Source organism: Impatiens glandulifera, chromosome 4 (genome assembly GCF_907164915.1).
Source record: "Impatiens glandulifera chromosome 4, dImpGla2.1, whole genome shotgun sequence".
Taxonomy (NCBI): domain Eukaryota; kingdom Viridiplantae; phylum Streptophyta; class Magnoliopsida; order Ericales; family Balsaminaceae; genus Impatiens; species Impatiens glandulifera.
In genome coordinates, this window is record NC_061865.1 from 4,626,072 (window position 1) to 4,647,112 (window position 21,041).

Sequence of the window (21,041 nt, forward strand, 5' to 3'; positions counted from 1 at the left end):
ATATGAAACTTATATCTACTTTATTGATTTTCTGTTAGATATGCTTTGAAACCATATAATTACAATGTAATTCACTTCTATATGCACATTAATAGATTCATCAATTTCATATTTTCTCTAGAAAACAACACTTATTTTAAAATAATAATAGGCCATTTAATTATAAAATGAAATGAAACCAGACAATTAGTTATAATAAAAAAAACTAAAAATGTCTTTTTTCAGTTGGAATATGGGATGACACCAAGTTTTAAGACCAGCAATAAATACCACAAAGTCCAAAGATTTGACAATTCTTCTTCTATATGCAAACAAACAAATGAATGCAAAAACATCTTTTTATCATCAATCAACCAAAACCATGCCTGCAATTCTCTAAAGGGTGTTGCCACCAAAATTCATAACAGAATTGCAAAAAGCCAAAGCAAGGTGTAGTACTAGGTCTGCCATTGTCGGTCCGGTTCTCTCCCATTCCTCCTCGAGATCCTTAGGATTTCAAACGCCGGTTTCTATGACCCCAAACAGGAAAGATGAACCTTTCCCCCAATCGCGATTCTCATCAACAGTTTCCATATGACCCATTGTACAGATTCTCCGACCCCATTCGGAAATTCGAATTCTCATATCCGTTGAAGAATTTGTTAACACCACCCAATCTGTCGTTTCTGCTGGAAATCTCGTTCCACCCATCCCACAGACCTTTAGACATGAGGTTCGATCTATTTTGCTGTTGTTGCTGCTGCGGCTGCTGAAGTTGCTGATGCTGCTGCTGCTGATGGTGGTTAAGTTGGTTGAGTTGTTGTGGATACGAGATATGATTTTGTTCCCCACTGACCATCAACCTACTATAAGCATCGTTCAAATTAAAATAGCCATTGTTTCCCATTTGGGATGTTTCGACCATTCCCTGGTTTTGTAAGGGAGGGACAGCTGATCTTTGCATCAGTAATTGAAGTCTCGCTTCGTTTTTTAAGGCATTCGATTGTGAATGGTGGTGGTAACTCAACCCATTACGAATCCCACCAGGAAGTCTTTCATCCACAACTGCCATAATGGCGGGATCCATGAATTCGTTATCTATAACACTGCTTCCATTCGACTTAGGTGGTGACTGATGATAAGAGTTTCCCAATAAGGATGATACGCCCAGAAAGTGATTCCCTATCAAGAAAAAAAAATGTTTAATGAAAAGTGAAAACTCTTCTTTTTTAGAATTGAAACACATTGATTTAATCCAAATAACACCTATCCCATCATTCATCGCTTCATCAACTAAAAACACCCTTTTTCATTTAACCGAAATAAGCCTAGATAATTCACTTTTTCATCAAACAATGATGTTTTTCAAAATAAAAAACTGAACTGACCAGACATGTGATGGTGGTCAAGAGGCTGTTCCATTCTTTCTTGTGCACCAAAGCCAGGGGGCGGCGGTTGAAGTGATCTGCTGGGAGCTGAAAATCCCGGAGGAGCTGAAGTTTGAGCTCTTGAAACTGTATACAAGCATTCAAAATATTATCATTACATAAATTAAGCATGAACAACAGAGATTGAGAAACACGAAGAAAGTTAAATTGAAGAAAAATAGATGGAGGAGAAGTTACAATTAGGCTTGAATTTATTCTATAACTAGCAACAGTCAGCCATTAGATCTTCATCTTAGCCATTCTATGATAGGTATACCCAATCATAACAAGTAAATGGCATGAAATGCTTTACTAATGATGCACATGGAAAACACAAAATTCAGTTATCAGTTGGCTGTTTTGGTATCAATTTTTTTATGATGATCATGATCTTAAATAATCTACATTTGATCTGAAAAATAACAAGATCATTATCAAAATAATAATATAGAGAAAAAGAAAATCTATAAACCAAAAAGTTACACTATAATTTGGATCATGATATAGAAAATGATTTATATACCAAGTGAAGTACCAAAAATCACACACTATAATCTAAAAAAAAATATTCATCGTGATACAAAGAATATCTTAAGCCAAAAAACAGTTTCAATTTTAACTTTACATTTCCAATGAAATTGTGACTGTGACAAACATTGAGACAATATTAGTTTCCAAATAGTCAAATTATTAAAATAAATGTGCACTAGAAGAATGCTTCATATGAAAAAAAAATGACAGCTAAATAGTTGGTAATGAAGGTAACTGACCTGATAACTTATTAGAAGATAAATGAGGATAACCGCTGCTAAAAATGTCAGAGTCATGGAAGTAAGCATTTGAGGGAACATTATTAAAACCACCAAGGTTAGTAGCTAAAGACATATCTCTGCTTCTTGAAAAGTCATGGACCGACAAGTGATCCGAGCTAGGTTGCTGACCATTGCGACTTGGTGATGGTCTAAGATGAGATGCTTCATACCTAGAATCATCATTTCTTGCAAAAGAGAATCTAGATTGACTACTGTTTTGCCCTCGTAAGGAACTAGATAATTTTAGATTTACCTGATCATTATCATTATCACTTTCACTAAATAATTTAGACAAATTTTTGGAGGACTTTAGTGATGTATCCCATGAATCAAAGTCCATAGATAAAATACTTGATATTATATTGCTCTCTCCCATTGCCCCAGACCCTAGGCTGCAATCATCAATATCTCTGAATTGAACTTCAGTTTTTTGCATGTGCATTGAATGACTACTAGCTGCTGCTTGATCTAAAACAATGGGTTGCTTATTTAGCAAAATTTCAAGGTTGGTTGCTGATGTACTGGATTGAAGAGGAAAAGGTGATGTTTTAAATCTCTTATCAAAAACTTGAGCTTCTAACTGCTCAGCTTGATCTCTATGATGATTTGGAACATGAAAAATATGGGAAGGACTCATGAAACCATTTGTTCGAGTGACTTCCGGATCTTTAAGTCTTTGGTTCTCAAAATGTCGTAAATCTTCTTCAAACTCGTCATGTTCTATGGATGGTTCTGAATTTACAACTGTCTCAGGCCAGTCTTGCTCAACAGACATGCAATTTTCATCAACTAATTCCACATTATTCCTCACAGTCGCAACTGATGACAAGGATTCTTCTGAAGGCAATTCCTCAAGGTTCTGTTGTTGCCGCACACGATCACTAGTATCTTCAATGTCTCCATTGACCATTGATGACAACATACTGGAGGACGAATCCTTAACCTTTCCTTTGGAGGAAGAAACATGCTGCTTCTTTTCAGAGAGAGAACCCTCAGTAACGTTAACAACAGACTTCGTAATATTTTCCGTGCTTTCATGTTTAACTTTAGATTCCAGTGAAAATTTCAACTGACTGTTATTTGACATAGCAGGCGTTCCTGTTGTAGGAGTTCCATTAGAAGAAGGGGTTCTACTGTCTGCATTTGTAACTGATTCTATTGGCTCAGATTCACTTCTATTTAGTATTGTCAAGCCCTTTTTCCCATCTTCTTGAAACTGAGTTTGACTTGTTGCTGCAACATCTATAGAAGTCATTGAACCACTTCTAGTTTCAGGCATCCGTTTTATATTCCCATTGGGAATTGTTAAACTGGGTGGTCCCCTGATACATTAAAACAAACAGTTATCATGATCAATGAACAGAGAGAACTAGAGATGAGACAGAACCATTTAGCATACCATGGTGATGAAGACTGTGATGCAAGAGAGTGACTAGAACCACCATTTGGCAGAGAACTTTTAACACTGGCTATTGTATTCTGCCACTCAGATGATAAGATGGAATCAGTACAAACAAAAAAATTACTGCAATAGCACAATAAAAAAATGCAAATTATAGAGTACAACTTGCACAGTGGCAACAAAAACACATGTATGAGGCTGACCTCAGCCACTTGCAAATGTATTATTGATACATCATTAACAACGTTGTGTCCAACTGAAAGAATGGGTTCCCCTAACGTCAAATCTAGACATGAGAATGATGAACATAGAAAGTCTTACAGTTATAGCACTTTTACTCATAGGTTTTCCTGAGGACGTGGAGCTGCTATGGTCGTAGTCATCTGCAGGAGGTGGTAACTTATTCCCTGAACGATGTTGCATAATATGTGTAGCACCAGTAATTTGAAGAATCCTACTCCTTCAGAACAACTAAAGTTAATTAGCTAGACTAAAGAAACCTTCATTAAGTATCCATGAACGAGAAAAAGTCCCAATAAAATGAATATCATTCGTTTAGGAGACCACAGGCTTAGACATAATAATGAAAGCAAACCAAAGTCAAACAAATATATATCCAGTAGGATAATACTATCCATGTATATCAGCATGTACTTCACACTATTGAACCATAGGATAGAAAGGGCAAAAAGATTAGTTCCTTATTTTATGCAAGCTTTCAAACTCCATACTCGTTCAACCTTTTTAAAGATGAAAAAAAATGAAATTCACAGACTATATTTCTTGTTACTTCATTCATTCATGCACTTGATAGCACGTGTCTTCATAAGAACTTGTGATCAAATATTAATCAATAGAAACGTAAGAACATGAAGCAACAATCAGATTGGATCGCATGGTCAAAAGTACCTTGTATAGGCAGATAAGGTTTCATCTTTAGTGAAACTATCGTCTTGTGAACCAACCTCATGCAAATACAAACAAGCTGGGTTGTTGCAAGTCTGTGTCAAGAAAAAATTATTTGATTAAATAAGAACTAGCCCGTTCCAACAAGAATTATAAACTACAGACAAATACTAAAAGGTTTCAAGTATCATACCACATTTCTCAGCCATGCGTGACAATATTTTGTGGTTCCAAAGCATGACCTGTGACACATATTTCAAATTCTCCATAAATAATATGATAGAGAATAAACTTAATATTTGATCACAATCTTCAGTCCATAGTCTTACTTTAAAGGTCTACCCTCCAGCACGAACCCATGCACATACTGAATACATCTAATCGCTTCCTCCTCTTTTGAGTAAGTAATATACCTGGGAGACATAATATTAGCAACTGTGCAAGCCAAACTTTCAAGAAGAAATAAGCTAATAGATAAGGATATGCCACATTTAGCAAAGATAAAAATTATGCTTTGGAAACATAACCATCAAACTTCCCCATTTCCCAGTACAATCAAAATATTGTAGCATCACATTTGCACAATCAAACATTTGAGACCGAGGATCACTTTTTTAAAACAACTTCAAGTTTTGAAAGAAAAAAAAAAACTCTCTCATTCTCAATGAAACACTTACACACTGCAAGAATTGTTTGCACCATTTTGAATTGCACCAGATGCTGTCCTAGAAATGGACACTTTTAGCACCTTTCCATACTGGCCAAAGTATTCCTTACACTGGAGGATCTGTGAAAATCATGATAAAACCTTTAAATCAAAGAAGTAGAAGCACAAAAGATAATATACATTACACACCTCTTCATCCGCTAAAGTTAGAGGCAACCCAACAACATATACGAGATTCCTTTGAATCACTCGTGCACTACTAAGTAGCTTCCTTGCTTCAGCTGAGATGAGTTTTGCCTTATGTGTCTTCATTTTTTTCTCCATAGTCATCTCAGCAACCAACCTGTCAATTGTAACCGTCACATTGACGCCATCTTCAAATAAGAAGTAGAAAATAAATCTGAAAAGAGATTCTGATAGATAAATATCTCCATGGATGACAACCTTTCACATTTTTTTGCCAAGCCTACAACCTTTTCCTTGTTATAAGGAAATCGGCAAGCAGGACATCTCCCTTCTGTCTCATCCTTCTCAGCCATCTCCATTATGTGATTCCAGCACCAAACACAGATCTGAAGACAAGCAGACAAAGTTACCAAATAGTAGATTGACCATGCAATGGCAACAGAAGTTCATCAGATTCAATTAATCAATATAGAGTTCCTTCTCCTAACAACCTGTCTAGACCAAAACTCTGAAAGTTCTTAATGAATTTCGAAGCATGCAAACCATTCAATAAACAGAAATAGATTCCTAACCTGGTAACCGCATTTACAAGGCTTGAGTTGTTGATCTGTCAAATCCATTTCCTCAGCACAAAGTGGACAAGTCTTTTCTCCTTCTTCACTCATGATTGCCTACAAGTGAAGTCCAATAAAATGTAAAGAACAACCAGTCTTATGTAAATCAGGTCGTACCTATTCACTTATTCATGACAAAAGGAATCCAAATCAATCTAAGAAACAACAAAAGAACAAGAGTTTAAAAGATGAATCGAGCTGCGAAAACAAAATCAAGAGTGGCGTTGAAGATTAACAGGTTCGACATGCAATCAAGTGAAAATCGATTGCATGTATTGACATAGCTGTCGAGTTACAACCTAGAATTGACAAAACCTAGAGGATTTGATCAAATCTTACGATTTGGATGAGAAATAGAGATCGAATCTAGGAGATGAAAGAACGATGAATTATGTTGCGAGATTAGAGCTTGAAGACTTACGCCTGGGATGATGGATGATGATGAAGGAAGAGCAAACCGCGGAGAGGATGAGATTCTACAGAAGAAGAAGAAGAGAGAGAAAGTGAGCAGAGGGTCGGCTTGGAGCTTCGGATGGCCTTTTCAAGCTTTCAAGTGCGTTGCTGTCACTGTCGTATTTAGGTGGTTGTGGTTTCATGACCTTATACCTTGTTTGGTATTATTTTATTTTATATTATATAATAACACAATTATTTTTATTAGTTTTTTAATTTGTTTTTTATCTTATATACTTAAATACTCCAAATCAAACTACACTCTAATCATAGGATTACCATTGGGCCCATTTTAAAACTTATATTTTTATAAAATATTCATTTTTCTATTAAACTTATAATATTTATATGGGCCTTTTTAGCATTTGTACAAATAAATACTCTAATAAAAATATTTAAAAAAATAAATTAAAATAAAAGATTGCCCAAATCCAACTATATCTATATAGAAAGTATGAATAACCAAAACTAAAAAATATTATTTTATTTATCAATTTAATTATTATAAAATTCAATTTATTAATAAAAATATTTAAATTTTTATTTATTATTTTATTGTTGTATATTAATATATTTTAAGTCTTTATACTAATAAAATTATTATAAGTCATTTTTTTTAAATAATAAAATTTTCTTAAAAATTTTATTCCAAACAAGACCTAAGTATTGATGGTCCTTCAAAATCAAATGAAGAAAAAAAATACAATTGGATATATACGAATAATAAGAATTTCAAACACCACTTCTTTTATATATATATATATATATATATATATATATATATATATATATATATATATATATATATATATATATATATATATATATATATATTACACAATTAAAATATGTATAATAATTTTAAGAACAAATTAAAATGTTACAGAAAATTATTATTTATTTATTGATAAAACAATAATTCTTAAATGAATCGATAAAAATAAACTATACATCTATAAGTGATTTACGAAATCAAAAGTCGCACAATTTATTTATTGCGGTTCAAATTGAACAATAATCTACCTTAGGAAGAAAAAATGGAGAGCTTTATGATAAACATTTGAATTTCAATTAACACTTAGTTCTATTAACATTTATATTTGAAATAAAACGAAATTTTATATAAAAAAAAAGTATAGAAACAAAAACGGTAGGGTCGACTATTATTTTCTTCCTTTCTTAATCCAATTTAGCGCGTTTACATTTTTCTATTTTTTTAAAAACTTAATATACCATTATGAACTTCTTATTTTAGCCAACAATATTATTAAATATTTGACCCATTGTTTTCCCTATTATTATTTATCTTTTGAAACAATACTATATTCTAAGTGAAAATGGTGTTATAAGCATAAATATAGAAAAATATAATTTGATAACAATCAAGAAACATATTTTGGTAATTTAGATGATGGGGGGCAAGTAATCAACTTTGTTTATAGAACTTTTGAAAAAACATTTTTAAGTTTGATAAAACTTAAAAGAAAATTTGTCATTTGGCAATTTTTTTTTGGGTAACATTATCTAAAAGTTATATAAAAAAATATGTTTTATTAACTTTTTACCTAAAAAGTTTCATATAAATAAATTACATTTTTTATATTGAATAAAAAATAACTTTTATTTTGTACTTTTTAATTTATTTCAAACTATTTCTTTCACTTTTATAATTATCAAAATCACTCACAATTTTGTACTTTTATTATTTTTAAAAGTGAACATTTTTACTTATTATTTTAATAATTTAAAAGAGGCCCAATAAAATATAATAATTTTATGAAATATGATTGAACTTCTAATTACTCTAACTTGGATACTACTGTCCAACTCATTTTCATATGTGCATCTAAATTATAAATTTACATTTATTATAACTTTATCATATATTGGCTTTTATATTTCAACACCCAATCTGATATAAGTTTGAACTTAAAAAAAAATATATTTCTTTTTTTGTGGTTAAGTATCTTATTTATATTGATTTAAATGGATGTTTAATATATATCATTTAAAAAAGTATGGAGTTGATTTTTATGAAGTAATTTTTTTTAATTATAAAAAGACTTACAATATATTAATATATAATTAATAAATAAATAGTATTTTAGCTGATGAATTGAATGATCTTATTCATTACAATGAAAAAGTAAAATGATGTTTGATTATGTTGAGATTATTTAAAAATTCCGACCAAACAAGACCTACGATGATGAATTGCCCTTTTTCTTGCGATATTTTTTGTTTTATCATTAGTTGAACAGTAGTTGAACGGGAATAGAACAAATATGATTATATAAGTATGTGTTTATATAATTTGTTTGTAATAGGGTTTGTTAGAATAGAAGTTATTTAAATAACATTATTGATGTTTTGATTATGACCAAAATGATTTATTTGATTAAAAATACTTGATATATAATATTTTTTAAAATGAAATAAAGTAATAGTGTTTTGATTATTATATTTAAATAATAAACACCTTAAATAGAGTATATGGAAAAAATAAAATAAAATATTATAAAGTATTGAAATAACTTGATACATTACATATTTGAGTTAATAATTTAACTTGATATCACATGATCTTATATAAGTTCCACAAATCTTTTTTCCCTTGTCACTAGATAACAATTTTCAAATTCTAATTCACTTTCTAATTGACAATTAAATCCAATAAGGATATATTGATATCTATTTATTTTATTATATATATTTTAAAATTAAAGGTTATTATAAAATTATAACTTTGTACTCTCTTATAATTTTTTTTTTAAACTATTTTCGCTCAATGATTTATGTAATTTTTTCATCTAAAATATTGTAAAAGAATAAATTTAAATGTCCATTAACTTCACGTATAAATAATGTATTACTAACTATACTATGATAACTTAAGTGGTATATCTATTGTTTAATTTTTAATTTTCACCCAAAAACACTTTAAAGTGAGAATAATAGTTTTAACTTTGAATAGTCGTACTAACTTATTAAATTCAAAATATATAACAAATTGTCGATTCACATTGTGAAATAAATAATTCGAGAAACAAAGAAAATCATCAATATATTTTTAAATAAAAAATATAACCACCCTTTAAAATCATTGCAAAATCCCATAAAATAAAGGTATAAATTATTAATATTATTCTATTTTAAGGAGATTTATAATTTGTGGTAGTGTAATAACTTGTTTATAAGGTCAGAATGAGTATATATAGAGACATTTTAAATAAAAATATTATTTAAATTTAATTATAATTACCTAGTGATCTATTTTATAATTTTAATTCCATTATATTATACTAGTTATACTTTATGATTATACATTCAACTTTATACATGATCTAATAGATATATTAGATAAGTTTTTTTTGTTTGAATATCTCACACACTATTGTACATTCATAAAGAGATCCTACATTGTTATGATTCTATGTTCAACTTTATATGTGATGAAATGGATTTTTTTTAAGAAAAGTTGAATACAACTTATATTTATATACAATTTCATATTTTAAATGCCTAAATAGTGAGATTGAGGTTATTTATTGCGAGAGATTTAGATTTAGGACGGCTTCTTTTAAACCATACAATTTGAGACTCTTTATTATTTTTTTAGAAGGTTGAGCTCCACTTTTCTTTTGAAGTGATACTAATCATCGCGAGTTAAACATATAACCCGCAAACATACTTGACCGGATGCATAACTTGTCGTCTCACAGACTCGAACCCATGACCTCAAGAAGGCTAGAGTGATATAAACAAAAAAGAGTTGAATACAACTTATATTTATATATAATTACATAATTTAAATGCATTTTGTAATTTAAATGCCCAAATGGAGAGATTGAGGTTATTTATTGCGAGAAATTTAGATTTCGGACCGCTTATTTTAAACCTCACAGTTTGAGACTCTTTATTGTTTTTTTAGAATGCTAAGTTCCGCTTTTTCTTTGAAGTGATACTAACCCCGTGGATTAAACACATAACCCGCAAACACATTTAACAATTAACCATACACATAATTTGTTGTCTGATCGACTCAAACCCATGATCTCAAAGAGACTAGAGTGATATTAACGAAGTTTTGTCTTAATTATTAAAATGTCGTTAACTTATTATCTCGTTAACTTATTATCTAGTTGACATTTATAAATAAATAAAAGATTCATATAACCAATTTAACAATTGGATTTCAACCGATAATAGGTTTTAACTAGTGAATCAGCAGTTAAAATTTAAACCTCTTGTTTCTCTGAAATTAAGTGTTAAATTTGTGACATTAATTTTTATTTATGTATATACATTTAAAACTATTAAAAAAAAATTCCAAAATTCCAATTTATCCCACTTTATAGTTAATTTTAAGAAAAATAAATTAAAGATTACTAATTTGTAATAATTTATTAATATAAAAAAAATAGAAAGAAAGAGGTTGACATATTTATCCCGACCCGAGGTCCCGACCCGGGTTGCATTCGGTTCTTGGGAAGACGGAGACGGACAGAGGTCCGAAGTGTGAACTGTTCTCAAAATCTCGGTCTCTATCAAATCTCAAAACTTTTGCGTCTGGATCTCCATCAAAAGATTGCTTCAATTCAAGGAAATTTCAACTCTTTAACCTATCTCGTTTGGCGTTCTGTTGCAGTTTAATCGTATCAGGACAATCTTCTCTATAAAAGCATACATTTCCTGTTCGTTCACCCGCTGAGTGTACCTCCAAGTATCGCATCGGGGGTTCAGCGGCAGCGTTGCGCAATTTTGATCCCGGTAATATTCAGACCCAAGAACATTTTATTTATGTCAAGATTTGGTCTTTTGAGATTATGGGTGATGTTGAAGTGGTTAAATTGTCGAATTTCTTGTTGAAATTCCGTTGTTACTGAGAGATCAGGACTATTAGACTTATATGTGGATTTCCCATCTTTAACATTCTTGTTTTGTCGATGGAAGCTTCGATCTTTAACTTGTCAAAAATGATAAAATAACTTAACGATGTTCGATTACTGTTTGGTGGGTCTTGGCAGATCGCCAAACATTATTTCATTGGGAACGAACTATTCTCCATTTTTGTTGTGATTATGACTTTATACATCACTGAAACTACACTTTTTGCCAGTTGCCACATTTTCATTCAAAAACCGGGGCATTACATATAATACCTTTACTTTGTCATGCTTACGAGTGTTGCATAGAATACAAATTTGCAAAACCTATACTTGATTGATTCTAAAAGCTGATCGGGCTTCTCTTGTTAGATGTCACTTCACAAGTCAGTAGATATGTTATGCTCACCAGTTATTCATATCCTCTGCATGCAAATTGTGTTTACAAGAAGCAAGTTGGTCTTTGAAGAGGAAAACAAGTTGATCATTTTCTTTTACCATGGTATAAAAGTCTCATTTATAATGTCATGATTGGATAGGAGCTTTTCATGGAAGAATAGACCTCACAAAGAAATAAAACGTAAAGTATGGAGTCAATGGGAGCCGAAAATCCTAACCGAGGTAACTTTTCACAAAGACCTGTTTCTTCAGCACCTCCCATTCCCCAAGCCTTCATGCCTTCATTATCACCTGGACCTGGAGCTTCTGTTAGACATGATCCATCCGGTTCTCAAGCTGCACCACCAGGAGGTATATACAATAACCCATCAATGCCATATGGAAATCCAAGGCCTGCAGGATTTCCCTTCCAGCGGTTTCCATCTCCACAATTTCCTCCAATAGCTCAAGCATCGCCACCAAATACTCAGCCTACACCTCCACCAGGTCCTTTTCATCATCAACCTCAACATCAGCCTCAGGCACCGTTTATGCCAAGGAGCTCTACCCCCCCAATCGCAAGTATCCCTCCTTCAAATTTGCCTTTCTCTGGTCCTTGGACAACATCACAACCAACAAGACCACCTTTTCCTGGATACACCTCCAATGAACCTACTAACATGGTTGCTCCCACTCTACAATCATCCGCTCCTTATCAAGGAGGTTTTGTACCCAACCGTCCACCAGTGACTTCTGCTCCCTTTCTTTCATATCAAGGAGGCCAAATTGGTCCTCCACCAATTGCTACTTCATCAGGGCCTTACCCACAAATGCATCAACAACCCTTTGGGCCTCCTATGGGGACTGCCCAGGGCTTGGCAGATGATTTCAACTCTCTTACCATTGGCTCTGTTGCTGGATCACTTGATCCAGGTATTGATACCAAGTCATTTCCCAGGCCATTGGATTGTGATGTGGAACCAAAGGCATTTGCTGAAACGTATCCCATGAACTGTCCTTCTCGATATCTGAGGCTTTCAACCAATTGTGTACCAACTTCTCAATCCTTGTTGTCAAGATGGCATTTACCTCTTGGAGCAGTTGTTTGTCCACTTGCTGAAGCTCCGGAAGGGGTGAGTATTTTTTTTATTGTTGTTGTCAGTTTGGCATGTGTGCTTTGTGATCTTTCCTGACATTTATTTTCTCACATCAGGAGGAGGTTCCCATAATAAACTTTGTACCGACAGGAATCATACGGTGCAGAAAATGTCGTACTTATGTGAATCCATATGTGACGTTCACGGATAGTGGAAGAAAGTGGCGTTGCAACATTTGCGCTTTGCTGAATGATGGTAATCCATGTTTATACTTAGATAATTGGGTTAATGATATTGCATCAGATAACATGCTGTTTACCTTTATGATTTCACCTGCCTGAATTCTTGAATGCAAGGCCAGAATTAGAGCAGTAAGCAACATCTAAGTATTTTAACTACTTCTTGTTGCATTGGTGTAAACTGTCTATAAATTGTTCAGATTATGGCTCATTTGTGGGAATAAAAATTGTCATGTGTATTATCATAGAAACCCCTATCGCTATTCATGTGTCTTCTGATCATTTTTATCTAATCAAAGCGAGAACATAGGGGATGGAGGATAGTTTTTCTTCTTGTTGACTCCTAGTTAGACATATGGATCCATTTGGAAGCACTTATTGTTTTTGTATTTTGTATCTGAATATAAAGAAATGAAAAGTTACAAATGTTTCTGGATCTAGATTGAAAAAAACTATAAAAATTATAGATAGCCATTGTAACATAACGCAAATAATAAAGTGACTTAATGACCTCAGTTTTAAACACTTTTATTTCTATTTTTGGATATTCAAGTGTTCTTTTTATGGATAATGATATGTATGTGTAATTTAATGGTCTGTTCACTTTCTTTCCGTGATATAAATATCATTACATCTTTCTTTCTAATTGCAAGGGCATCCTGCAACACTTCATGCATGTTGATATGTTAATATGGATATGTTTGTTTATCGTATGCAGTCCCAGGCGAGTATTTTGCTCAGTTGGATGCTAGTGGAAGGAGAATCGATTTACATGAGAGGCCCGAGCTTACCAAGGGTAGTGTGGAGTTTGTTGCTCCTACTGAGTACATGGTGCGACCTCCAATGCCACCAGTATACTTCTTCTTGATTGATGTATCAATTTCTGCTGTGAAAAGTGGGATGCTTGAGGTATGCACTCTCAGAAAGGTCATATCTTATGGTATAATTGGACTTTTATAATCATTTTCAATCTTTTGCAGGTTGTGGCTGAAACTATTAAGTCTTGTTTAGATAACTTTCCCGCTTCTCCTAGAACACAAATTGGGTTTATAACATTTGACAGCACAATACATTTCTACAACATGAAGGTGAGTTCATATTTTTTTTTTTGTAAAACTAAGGCAATGCAGTGTTTTTATCAGTTCAGCTGGATTTACTGCTATTTTTTTTCTGGTTGTTTTCTCAGTCAAGCTTGACACAGCCCCAAATGTTGGCAGTTTCTGATCTTGATGACATATTTGTTCCGTTACCTGATGACCTTCTTGTGAACTTGTCTGAGTCAAGAACAGTAATTGATGCTTTCCTTGATAGCTTACCCTCAATGTTTGAGAATAATTTCAATGTGGAGTCTGCTTTGGGTCCTGCTCTTAAAGCCGCTTTTATGGTTATGGTATGCTCCGCTCTATCATGTCACTTTTAAACCATAATTTACTTACTTTTTCCTTTTTGTTTCTTTTGTAGCTTTTAAGTAATTCAATTATCCATGTAGTTGCAGAATGTTAGTTGTTTTTCCTTGTCTAGAAACTAGACTTGTTTGATGTGGATAATCCAACATCCTATCATTTCCTTCAATTCTTCCATCAAATCATCAACCAAAATAGCAAACTAACACTATTTTTTAAAATATCAAATACTGAGGGTATTTGGTAATTTGATCAACTTTCTCATTAAACAAGGCCTGGATTGACGTAGGTTATTTATGATTAATTTCAAATAACCCACTATCCAGTAAACTATCTATTCATCAATCAAATTATCAACCAATATACAAAAATACTATCTATTTATAAATAATAATGATTATTATTTATTCATTATATATTTATAACCTTAATATCTTTTTACCCAAATAACCTCAAAAAACCAGATTTTCAATAACTTACATCAAACGAGGCCCAAAATTATTTCCAAATTACCCCACATCAAAACATTAATCCTTTTTTATGTCTTATTTACAGAACCGACTTGGGGGTAAATTGTTGATATTCCAGAGCACTCTTCCATCACTTGGTGTGGGCCGTTTAAGATTGCGTGGAGATGATTTACGCGTTTACGGGACAGACAAAGAATATTCGTTGAGAATAGCAGAAGATCCTTTCTATAAACAAATGGCTGCAGATTGTACCAAGTACCAGATAGCTATAAATATATATGCTATCAGTGACAAGTACACTGATATAGCCTCCTTAGGTAAGTATATTTGTTGTGTTCCTCAACTTACAATGTATGTTGACTTGACCCCAAACATTATTTAAAGAATGCAAGATTCAAAAAGTCTAGAAGTTTTGGATTTAAGGATAAAAAAATGGGTATTTTGTTATTTAGGAACCCTGGCCAAATATACTGGTGGTCAAGTATATTACTATCCAAGTTTCCAATCAATCATTCATAAGGAGAAATTGAAGCATGAGTTAACCAGAGATCTTACAAGAGAAACTGCATGGGAAGCTGTCATGCGCATAAGATGCGGGAAAGGTTAGTCTGTGATCATCGACCATCTACAAAGATATGATTGGTCAAAATTTGCTTCAGATTGAGTTTCATTCTCATTAAGCAGTTTGGTTGTATGTGGATTCCGAAAGCTTATGTTCTACGCTATTTTTCTTGTGGGGGCAGGTATTAGGTTCACATCTTATCATGGAAATTTTATGCTAAGATCAACTGATTTATTAGCACTTCCTGCTGTGGACTGCGATAAAGCTTATGCAATGCAGCTTTCCCTTGAGGAGGCATTGCTAACTACTCAAACAGTATATTTCCAAGTTGCTTTGCTGTATCCTATCTTTTGTTTAAGAGTTTATTCTACAATTTTCATGCTACTTAATCATAAACCTAAGCAGTAAATTGGCTTCATTTGGGAATACTCTCCAGTCGAATTTCTCATATGGCCGTATGGAAACATGGTGCATTTCAACGTAGTCCTGACTAGATCCACACTTAATTTGACGATATAATTGCTTTTACGGGTGGATGTGGTGTCCAATTGGGCCAGGTGAGGTCTAAAAATCTATCCTTAAGAGATCTACGAAATATCCAAATTTCATGGTAATTGGATCATTAATGAGAGGTATTTGAAAGTGTCACAATTTTCAATCCAAATGTATCTTGAAAATTCATTGGCCTTTTCTCATCCAGATTCAGATACAGACGTGTTTCCAAATAACTTGTTTTATGATATTCATGATTTGAAGCATAGGTGCCTATGTGAACGTTCTAGTATTTGTAAGGTCTTGCTTGATCTGGGTTTATTTGAATAACAGAGTGGTTATTTCCAAATAACCCATCATTTAGGTTATTAAAATAAAGTTATTTGGGTAAAAAGTCATAGGGGTTTAAATATAGATTTAAAATAGAGGGTATTTTAGTATTTTTGTTTGATGACTTGAATGATGTGATTGATGAATAGATTGTTGATTGTATACTGGGTTATCTGAAATTAATCTCAAATAATCCACATCAAACAAGGCCATATGTATCTTAAATATTGGTTTGTTTTATTTAACACTTAAAGGTCTCTTCTGCCCTTGTCCTTCTTTACAATACCCATTTCTATTTCATTATATCTTTTAGTTGATGTCCTTTTCCAATATAAATGTCAATGGCTTATTTTCTTAACAATCAAAAGATATACTTCATCAAGTGGAGAAAGACGAATCAGAGTCCATACAGCGGCAATACCTGTTGTTTCAGATCTAGGAGAGATGTATCGCCAGGCAGATATGGGCGCCATTGTTTCTATACTTTGTCGGTTAGGTAAAAGCGTAAAAGTCCCCTATGCTGTTCATTTCTTGGTCTTTTGTATCATTAAGAAAAAAATGACTATTTTGAATTGAACTACTAACTGCAGCAATAGAGAGAACATTAACCTATAAATTGGAAGAGGCTCGGAACTCGGTACAACAAATTATTGTCAAAATAATGAAAGAGTACAGAAGTCTCTATGCGGTCCAGCATCGGTTAGGAGGCAGGATGATATACCCAGAATCGCTAAAATTCTTGTTGATATACGGTTTGGCATGGTACAAGTCAATACCACTTCGCGGAGGGTATGTTGATGTCCAACTGGATGAACGATGTGCGACAGGACATACCATGATGACTATGCCTGTTAGAAATTTATTGAAGATGCTTTATCCAGATTTGATTCGAATTGATGAATATCTTGTAAAGGTATTGAACCGTCCCTCCTACTAAAAGTTTTTCATTTAATAATAATCTCAAAGCAAACCTTCAAGCCTTGAACTAAGAGTCTGATATCTCAAGGGAAAAAAAGTCTCAAAAAAGAAAATCTCAAAATTGCATCCTTTTGTTTGCAGTCATCATCTCCTCACGAGATTGCTGAGTTCAAACTTACGAGGCTACCACTTACAGCTGATAGCTTGGACTCGAGAGGGATTTATATATTTGACGATGGTTGTCGTTTCATTCTATGGTTTGGAAGAATGGTTTCACCTGACATCACTATGAACTTACTCGGAGATGATTTTGCTTCCGACCTTTCCAAGGTATATCTATATGATTTTGTTTCTAACTTCTCCAAATGATGCAAATTTGATAAAACTGAAAATTACTAAATGTTGAATTTTAAGTGCTGGACGAGTTAAGTGTGGAAAATAAATGTTAAATAAACCAAATAAATAGTACTTGGTAAGTTTTGATTTCGGGAAATCAATTAAAGAGGGAGTAATTTGATTAACTTACTGGGTTAAAGCTGTCTTTTGGACTTTCTTATTACATTATTGAGTTAAGTGACCCCTTACATAATTAAGCCATAGTTTTTAGCTTAAATTGGCCCATTTGAAAAACTTTATTGGAACTGAATTTGGGTGTGAGTGAGAAAACATTATCTCATCTAAATCAACATCTTTGGATGAGATAATATTATAAAATGAATTTAATTAAAACAAACACTTAATTGTTTGTGTTATCAGGTGGACATTTGTGAGCGAGATAATCCGATGTCTAGAAAGCTAATGAAACTATTGGAGAAGTTAAGGAGCAGTGAAAAAATATACTACCAGTTATGTCATCTGGTGAGACAAGGCGAACAGCCCAGAGAAGGTTATCTTCTTTTATCAAACTTAGTCGAGGACCAAGTTAGTGGTATGAACGGTTATGCAGATTGGATTGCGCAAATACAACGACAACTACAATAAAAAGAAAATGTATTGGTATAATAAAGATAGGAACTTGTCTTTTTTCTTTTTAATTGCCCTGACAAGATGATATCTGTCTGTCTGTTCCCTCGAGGGGTCGGTTCTTGGTTTGGGCGATGATGGACTTGTTTCGATCGAGGGGATTATTTTAAAGTAAAAACAGTTGTAAGGGTCTTTCAATATTGATTTTTTTTTGTTCCATCAGGTTGTTACATGATTTGTTTGAAGCAAGGAATATATAAAGCTTCGGTTTCTCTCTTCTAAAGAACACCTAGATATTATATCTTAGTTGTTACAAGACTTTGTTCATAATTTAGTTTGTTTTCAGGTTCAATTGTTATATTGCTTCTTCTTTTTCTTGAGTTTATTTTCTTTCAAATTTCAATAACACATGCAATATATGTGAACTTGTATTATGTATTATTTTTTGAAAATAGTCAGCCTTCAAATGTTTTGAGATCATTAGAAATAGTTCAACTATGTGAAATAATATTTATTTATTATAAATATCAAAATTACTAATTTAATATTTGGTACTTTAAAACCCATTAAGGGAGTTTGGTATTTTAAAAGTTTTAAAGATAAAAAAAATGTATTTTAATATTTTAGCTTAAATAATTTGATGAGATGGGTTATTGATGTCTGATTAATCAAATGCAAATAATAAAATTTTAATATATTGTTATTAATATATATATATATATATATATATCATTTTCAGAAAATAATGTAGTTATAAAAAGAATACAAATATAATATAAACATAGTTTTGAAACTCGGTCCGGTTGGACTTACAAATCCAACGGGCTGGATTAATGGAAAAAAATCGAAAATATAATCAACCTAGTTAAATCCGGTTAATCCGTCGGTTGGACAGGAAATTCGATAGCCCGAGTTAACCAAGCGGGTTTATCCTATTTAAAAAAAATAATTTTTTTTTCCACTTATTACTCTCTCAGTTCTTCTTTCCCCGTTTTTAGTTCCCACTTACCTATTTCTAGTTTTATGTGGGTAATCATTCTCCTCAAACTTTACCCCTTATTTGAACCTGATTCTGTTTTTAATGGACTAAAAAATAATTTAAAGTGTAATAGTAAATCATAACTTAAATATAGTTTTCATCTCTTCACCGGATTGGATCGGTTTCAAAACTATAAATATAAGTATATGTGAGCATTGAAATTAGTTCAATTGTTTTAGAATTGAAAATCATAATTATTTGAATACATAATAAAACTGATATATGAGAGAGTGTTATACTAATATTCCTTCTTTTTTTTTTATATAGAAATACTAACTTAATTTTTTGGTCAATTATATAATAAGACAATTATTAGAAATTGTTATATATGTTATTTTATAATTAATTATTTGAAAATTAGTTTATAAAATATATAAATTAACAAATTCCCCATTCGACATGCACAATCCAAATTTATAAAAACAAATGGACCCAATGCAAATACTTATAAGTGAATTAGTAAAAATTGAAATGGATTTATTTTATTACTATTTACTAGAAGCAGTTAAAAATCATTGAACAAAGAGAGAATTTCTCCCCACGTTTGGGCAATGTTCATCATGCAATCCGATTAATATGCATGCAACGTAACTGCATACATAGTACATTAACTGTTCTTTGTATATATATATGAAACAAATTAATATATAAAGTTTGAAAAGGATTCTTAATTTGACAATAATAATAATGAAGGCCTTCAAAATTATTTCAAAGTTGTCCAAATCTCTGGATATGGTCGGAATTAGGTTTCCCGGCAGTCGAGCTTTCGTTACCCCGACATTGTCAAAGGTAACGAGATCTATTATTTAAGTTTTCAAACGTATGATTAATTTGTATTTTGTATTCAATTTATAGTCGGCAGATGAGAAAGATGAAAAGAAGGCGGAGGCTTATGAAAAGGTGGCCGAGGCTGCGGCGGCAGTGAAAGAGGGGGCGGTAAACTTGAACAAAACATGCAATGTTGTTAAAGATAGTGTAAGTATTTGATTTTTGTAATGCATATATTGTTGAATATTAAAATAATAATTTTATTTGTTATATGAATAGGTGAAAACCGTGACGAAGAATGTAGCTGGAAAAGCAACAGAAACTTTGGTCGATAAAGTAACCGAGAAAATCAAGGAAACAGTCACGTCTAGCAAATAAACTCTTTTGTGTTTACTCATTATTTTATGACATTTCGGTTTATTCTATTGTAAAACTCGTCGGTATTGTTGGATCTATTGGTTGGTTTATTTTGATAATGAGAACTAATTGTGATAAATGAGTTGTTGAAATACCAAATTAAACCAAACATGGAATCAATTTGAAAATTAAACTTGTTTTTACTCATTATTTTATGACATTTCAATTTACTTTAATATTAGGTTGTTTTGACAATTAGAACTAATTGATAAATGAGTTGAAGTTGAACTACCAAATTAAAACATCGAATATGATTGGTTAACATAGTTAGACAAATTATTGTAATTTGCTAGAATATGAGATAGTTTAATTAATTTGACTCATGAAAAATATGACTAGTAAACTATTTTAATAACCCTTGAATCTCAGTGTAAGAAATTAATTTTCATTAAACGATTGAAAATTTTATAAGATTGATAAATCTTGGTACATGGAACCGAACGACACTCAAACTAAGATCACCTCACGGTCCTCACCATAAACACATATATGATCCATTTCACCTCCATCGGGCTATTCTTTTTAACAAAGTAAAAACTCTTAATTAACATAATTTAAAATTTATTTTATGTCTAGTTTCACAAAATCTTGTTAAAATAAATTATGTATCATGGAATGCCCATACATTCGAGT

General features: G+C 32.1%; 2 protein-coding genes across 3 annotated transcripts; one reads left to right on the forward strand and one right to left on the reverse strand.

The window, feature by feature from the left end:
- Positions 1-197: 197 nt before the first annotated feature.
- LOC124936716 lies at positions 198-6,564 on the reverse strand. Of its 2 annotated transcripts, none has more exons than XM_047477236.1 (13): positions 6,415-6,564; positions 5,952-6,050; positions 5,638-5,765; positions 5,383-5,536; positions 5,204-5,313; positions 4,856-4,939; positions 4,720-4,768; positions 4,530-4,621; positions 3,942-4,074; positions 3,618-3,697; positions 2,177-3,540; positions 1,368-1,493; positions 198-1,161 (listed from the first exon to the last, which is right to left on the reverse strand). In XM_047477236.1, exons 2-13 carry the CDS (start codon positions 6,042-6,044, stop codon positions 560-562), a joined length of 3,015 nt encoding a protein of 1,004 aa, XP_047333192.1. In that variant the 5' UTR covers positions 6,045-6,050; positions 6,415-6,564; the 3' UTR covers positions 198-559. The 2 variants fall into 2 exon arrangements, with proteins under 2 accessions (XP_047333192.1, XP_047333191.1); XM_047477235.1 differs by having other exon boundaries at positions 3,942-4,080.
- Positions 6,565-10,989: 4,425 nt separating this feature from the next.
- On the forward strand, positions 10,990-18,542 carry LOC124933809 (protein transport protein Sec24-like At3g07100). The gene is made up of 13 exons (XM_047474251.1): positions 10,990-11,216; positions 11,872-12,843; positions 12,924-13,062; positions 13,765-13,955; positions 14,027-14,134; positions 14,233-14,436; positions 15,005-15,236; positions 15,372-15,521; positions 15,663-15,819; positions 16,672-16,799; positions 16,894-17,216; positions 17,363-17,551; positions 17,978-18,542. The coding sequence occupies exons 2-13, from the start codon at positions 11,920-11,922 to the stop codon at positions 18,200-18,202; spliced, it is 2,970 nt and encodes a 989-aa protein (XP_047330207.1). The 5' UTR covers positions 10,990-11,216; positions 11,872-11,919; the 3' UTR covers positions 18,203-18,542.
- Positions 18,543-21,041: the final 2,499 nt, after the last annotated feature.

Excerpts from the sequence above, each read along its gene's own strand:
- LOC124936716 (XM_047477235.1), bottom strand. The coding sequence starts at position 6,044 with ATGAGTGAAGAAGGAGAAAAGACTTGTCCACTTTGTGCTGAGGAAATG. Across the intron at positions 4,081-4,529 it reads ACCTTATCTGCCTATACAAG|GAGTAGGATTCTTCAAATTA; the intron begins GTACTTTTGACC and ends GTTGTTCTGAAG. Across the intron at positions 1,162-1,367 it reads TGACCACCATCACATGTCTG|GGAATCACTTTCTGGGCGTA; the intron begins GTCAGTTCAGTT and ends TTTTCTTGATAG.
- LOC124933809 (XM_047474251.1), top strand. The coding sequence starts at position 11,920 with ATGGAGTCAATGGGAGCCGAAAATCCTAACCGAGGTAACTTTTCACAA. Across the intron at positions 14,135-14,232 it reads TACATTTCTACAACATGAAG|TCAAGCTTGACACAGCCCCA; the intron begins GTGAGTTCATAT and ends TTGTTTTCTCAG. Across the intron at positions 15,522-15,662 it reads GCGCATAAGATGCGGGAAAG|GTATTAGGTTCACATCTTAT; the intron begins GTTAGTCTGTGA and ends TTGTGGGGGCAG.